The 5,239-nt window shown below is 51.6% G+C and overlaps 1 protein-coding gene across 1 annotated transcript in view; it reads left to right on the top strand.

Annotated features, from left to right (window-relative positions):
- Positions 1-4,645, top strand: part of KDM6B (lysine (K)-specific demethylase 6B) — a 41,213-nt gene extending 36,568 nt beyond the window's left edge. Inside the window, exons 21-23 of the mRNA XM_015422402.1 lie at positions 1,594-1,599; positions 3,489-3,651; positions 4,004-4,645. Coding sequence (XP_015277888.1) covers positions 1,594-1,599; positions 3,489-3,651; positions 4,004-4,027 — 193 coding nt within the window. The 3' untranslated portion in view covers positions 4,028-4,645. The remainder of the gene's footprint in view (positions 1-1,593; positions 1,600-3,488; positions 3,652-4,003) is intronic.
- Positions 4,646-5,239: the final 594 nt, after the last annotated feature.

Genomic DNA, 5,239 nt, shown 5'->3' with positions numbered 1-5,239 from the left:
GGGAGGGGCTTCTAGTATCCTGGCCCCGCTGCTGGACCTCCTGATGGCCCCTGGTATTTTTGGCCACTGTGGGACACAGAGTGTTGGACGGGATGGGCCACTGGCCGGATCCAACATTGGCTTCTCTTGTGTTCTTATGAATCGCCATTCCTCTTTGCATATGACAAAGGGGGTTTTGACTCCTGAAAGCTCCTCCCCCGGAAAGCCTGTTCGACGCCAAGGCGATACAGGACAAGATTTTTGGTGCATGAACTTTCAAGGACCAAAGCTTCTTGGTTAGATACGAAGCTTTGACTCTGGAGACCTTGTGTCCTAAAAATCTTGTTGAGCTGATGAGATGAGACTGGATTTGTACCCCGCCCTTCACTACCCAAGGGAGTCTCAGAGCGGCTTACAAACTCCTTTCCCTTCCCCTCCCCACGACAGACACCCTGTGAGGGAGGTGGGGCTGAGAGAGCCCTTGAGAGGACTGCCCTTGAGAGAACAGCTCTGGGAGAACTTGCGAGTGACCCAAGGTCACAGCAGCAGCTGCACGTGGAGGAGTGGGGAATCAAACCCGGTTCTCCCAGATTAGAGTCCGCGCTCTTAACCGCTACACCAAACTGGCTCTGTTCACCTCTGAGGTGGCCCGAGCCTAACATCTAGCTCTGTGAAGGCCAGCGCTCTGGAACGGGGACTTCAGGACTCTCCACTAGAGGGAGGTCACAGATCGGTGGAGGAACATCCTCTATATGAGGCGTCCAGAGAATCCGGCTGAGGAAGCAGCGGGATGGGTACCCAGAGGCCTGAGCAGGGTCTCCAGTCTGGGAAGTCGGATCAGGGCTCGTGCCCGGCCCCCAGGGTGCCTGCGGACATTGTGTTTGGCCGGGGCGGTGATAAACTTCTACCCTTTTTTGGGCTGGGCCGTTATAAATCTAAGCCCGTCTACAGACAAGTTTCCGGCCAGAGGTCATCTTCATGTGTTCCCTTCAGCCCGTTTCCTGTTGTTTTGCATTTGGATGACCTCTCACATACCCTGTTTCCTGTGAAGGAGCTGACTCCAGAGAAGGTGAAAGGGCTGGGGTGCCGTCCGGATCGTGGGCACTGAAAACAACCGGTTGCCCTGGTCACCCACTGTGTCTGAACACAGCTGTGTTGTTTAACCCTGTGGGGTGGGGTGTGTGTGCGAGAGCCGTCAAAGAAAGGAACAATCCCTAATTTGCCTCTTGTAGATACCTCCCTGCAGAGGTTTCTCACTTGGGTGTGAGGTTCAGTATTTGCTTTGTGTTGTTGTTTTTTTTAAATAAAAATTGCGGGACTTTAGAGCTTCAGGGTCTGTTGTCCTGGAGATCCACTATGCAAGATTTGTGTGTGTGTGTGGGGGGGTTGTTTGCAGAAACTGTAACAGGAACTCGGGAAGGAAAGCCGCTTTATGGTCTAAATTTAAAAACAGAGAGGAAAGGAGGGGGGGAGGCGGAACTACGCATCCCGCCTCTGCTAAAAGTTACCTGTGATTTACAAAGGAATTTGGGGGGGGGACCTGGATTTCGGACCCGGCGAGTTGGCTCGTGGGGGGAGGCAGGGGTCAGGCGCTTAGTGGGGCGAGCGGGAAAGGGAGGTGTCTGCCTTTGTTTTCATACCTTGTGGGTTAACTCCGCCAGGAGTATAATTTTGTGTTAGGAAATCTGCAAGACATAACTGGTTAGGGGGTCGTTTCTGCAAAAGCAGTGTCGTTCTGAAAGTCTGTAGATGCTCCCCCCCACCCCGGTTATTTTCATAATCTGCCTTGAGTCGTCTTGAGGATGACAAACTCTAAATGCAGGTAGCGAATCAGTGGACGGGGACTGCTCAGACGGGTGATCGCAGGAGTTGGGTTCTCTAGACTGGGACATTCCAGGAGATTTGGGGGGGGGGAGCCTGGGGGGGGGGGGGGACCTCGGCAGGGTATAATGCAGTAGAGTCTACCCGCCAAAGCAGCCGTTTTCTCCAGGGGGGGGCTGATCTCTGCAGCCTGGGGATCAGTTGCGATTCGGGGGAGATCCCCAGGCCCCACCTGGAGGCTGAAGAAACCAAGGGGGGGGGTCCACAGGTATCCATGTCAAAAATACAACCAACACTGTGTCTTGAATGACTAGGACATTTTGCCAGCCACATTCAAAATTCAAGAAGAAGAAGAGATTGGATTTATACCCCGCCCTTCACTACCCAAAGGTGTCTCAGAGCGGCTGACAAACTCCTTTCCCTTCCCCTCCCCACAGCAGACACCCTGGGAGGCAGGTGGGGTTGAGAGAGCTCTTTCCAGAACTGTCCTTGAGAGAACAGCTCTGACAGAACTAAGGCTTGCCCAAGGTCATCCAGCAGCTGCAAGTGGAGGAGTGGGGAATCAAACCCGGTTCTCCCAGATTAGAGTCCACACACTTCACCACGGCACCAAACTGGCTTCCAAGTCAGAAGAAAAGAGGACTGGGTGCTACTACTATTTTACAGTGTTTTCGTGGAGAGCATCTCAGCCAGCGTAAAATGGGAGGCCTGTGCACCTAGTTAAAGAGACAGGACTGGCTTGCTCCTAATACGAACACCGAAACGGGACCTCGAGATAAAGTGCAGAAAATAAGGAAGAAGTTAAGCATTGGTTTGCTCCTAACAGACATTGAACTGCATCAGGAGGCTGAGGCCTTGCTATTCAATGGGATTACTCCTGGGGAAGATTGGGATGAAATGAGTTTATATCCAGGTGCTCGCTGAGTATGGTGGACTTTCTTTGTAATTGAGTATGATGGACTCTTCCTTGTAATTTTGTAAAGTTGTATTGAGAGTATGGTGGACTGTTCATAGAATCGTAGGATGTTAGAGTCGGAAGGGACCTTGCAGGTCATCTAGTCCAACCCCCTGCACTCTGCAGGAGCGTAGCCGAAAGAGAGCCCTACAACATACCCAGCAAAGGAGCGTCCACCACCTCCCAAGGCAGTCTGTTCCACAGCTCAACCACTCTGGCAGTTAGGAAGTTTCTCCTAATATTGAGCCGGTGTCGACTCCCTTGTAGTTTCCACCCATTAGATCTAGTCTTGCAATCCGGAGCAAGAGAGAATAGATCTGCTCCATCTTCTACCCCTTCAAATACTTGAAGACTGCAATCCTGTCCCCTCTAAGCCTTCTCTTTCCCAGGCTAAACAGACCCAACTCTTTCAGCCTTTCCTCATAAGACTTGGAGTCCAACCCTCTCACCATCCCGGTTGCCCACTTCTGGACACGCTCGAGCTTGTCAGCATCCTTTCTAAAATGTGGTGCCCAAAACTGGACACAGTAACAGTAACCTTGTTATTTTGCAAAGTTGCCTTATTATACAACATGATCTTTAGTAAATGTCCTAGTCATTCGTGTCGCAGTGTTTGTTGTTCGTTGTTATTTCCCATTTGGAGGCTCGTAGCCCTACCCGGGTGGGACAGGACCTCTATCCTATGGGAGAGATGGTCATAGGATTGTGTCTCTCCCCCCCCCCCCCCCCCCCCTTTCAACATCCTCTTTGTGACCAGCGAGAACGGCAGCAAGAACACCTACCTGGTGCACTGCGAGGCCTGTGCCCGCAAGCGCAGCTCCTCCCTCCACGGCGTCGTGGTCCTCGAGCAGTACAAGACGGAGGAACTCATTCACATCTATGACAGCTTCACTCTGGTGAGCGGGGGTTTGTGGGGTAGGGAGCGCACTGGCCCCTAAAGGGCCTGCTGCCTTTCTGTTCGGTTTTAGCATGTTGTGCTCTGCCTGGCCAGAGTTTGCTCTTCGATGTTCAGAGTATTGATGGGTTTGGGGAGAGGCAACAGTGCCACCTGTTGGCAGAGAAAGGGAATCTTTTCCTGACCTGTGCACTTCAAGGCACTTGAGAGCGGTGCAGTTAACTCCAGCGCACTCGCAGGGGAGGTGGTGGAGCGCATACAGTTGGAGGGCTAAAGAGGTAATGTACCTGGCCCTTTTGCCCTGGCTAGCTTGGGTGACTGGCCCTCTGTTAACTCTTTCCTTTCCTTAACAGGCTGCGTCACCTACTTCAAGATGAGCCATACCACACCTGGACACGGACGTCTGGGTTGTTTCTCCAAGCTGGCCTCTCCCCCTTGCCACCGTGTGTTTGGTGGAGGGGGTTGTTCTCGCCTGGGCCCCCCCCTCCCTCCATAGCATCTGAGCCTCTGATCCACTCACGTACGCCTGCTCCGAGCCACGGCGGGCGGGACACAACCGACATACCTAAATGTTTGTCCCCGTCATCCCCCCCCCTTCCCCCAGAACACACAATGGATCATTTTTAATTTATTCTGCAAAATGAACCTTCTTTCTGGGTGGTGCTGATTTTGTATTAAAAGAAGAAAAAAACTGGATTTAAGAAAAAAAAATAAAATAGATGGACAAAGAAGGCCCTGGCTGGCCTCTGGTGGGAGAGGAAGCCTGGGCCGCCGTTCCCGTCCCGTGTCAAAACACACCGTGCCCAAGCGCCTCGCGAACAAGGATCCGGGGGCTCCGATCCAGAGGAGAGCAAAGGACTTTCCCTTCACAAGAGCATTACTGTTTGGCCGTCTCAACGGGATGGAACAGAGAGACGGCTTCTCATTTGGGGCGCGTGGTTTGTGTTGGTTTTTCTTTTTTTTAAAAAAAACACACAATTTTCTCTTGTCAGAAACTTTAAAGGAAAAAAACACAAAGAGAAAGCAAAACGCAAGCAAGCAAAAAAGTTTTTAATACGGGTTTCTTAACGCAGGACTTTTTCGGGGGGGGGGCGTTCAGTTCTCTCTCTCCGGTTGAACTTCTCATCGGGAGGGGGAAGAGTGTACATGGATTTCTATATATTGGCGGGGTGGGCGGGGCAATTTTTGCGCGTGTGGTTTTTAACGACAATGATGGATATTGATTTCTTACATCCTTTTATATATTATATATATAAAAATATAAGGAGGGGAAAAAATCCTGGTTTGTATTAGAAACTGCTTTTAAAAAACACAAAACATAAAAAACACAACGGAAAAGGAGTCCGGTGAGTCAAGCGAGGCATCGGGGAATCCCCGTGCAATGGTGGAAAAAAAACAACAACAGCCCTGCAAAGAGGGCTTGGTGCTGGCCCCAAATCAGACACACGGGTAGATGGGAGACTATTTTGCAAAAACGGGGGGGGAGGGTGCTTATGCCTCCTCCCCCTTTCCTTAGGGGGTTCTCTTAGCCCACCCCGATGCCGTTTTGGGCTGGGGACGGCCCACAGAGGACCCTTCATGCTGTCCTT

This window comes from Gekko japonicus, unplaced genomic scaffold, assembly GCF_001447785.1.
Source record: "Gekko japonicus isolate JY-2015 unplaced genomic scaffold, Gekko_japonicus_V1.1 scaffold1082, whole genome shotgun sequence".
Lineage (NCBI taxonomy): Eukaryota > Metazoa > Chordata > Lepidosauria > Squamata > Gekkonidae > Gekko > Gekko japonicus.
This window is presented reverse-complemented; position numbering and strand designations above follow the sequence as displayed.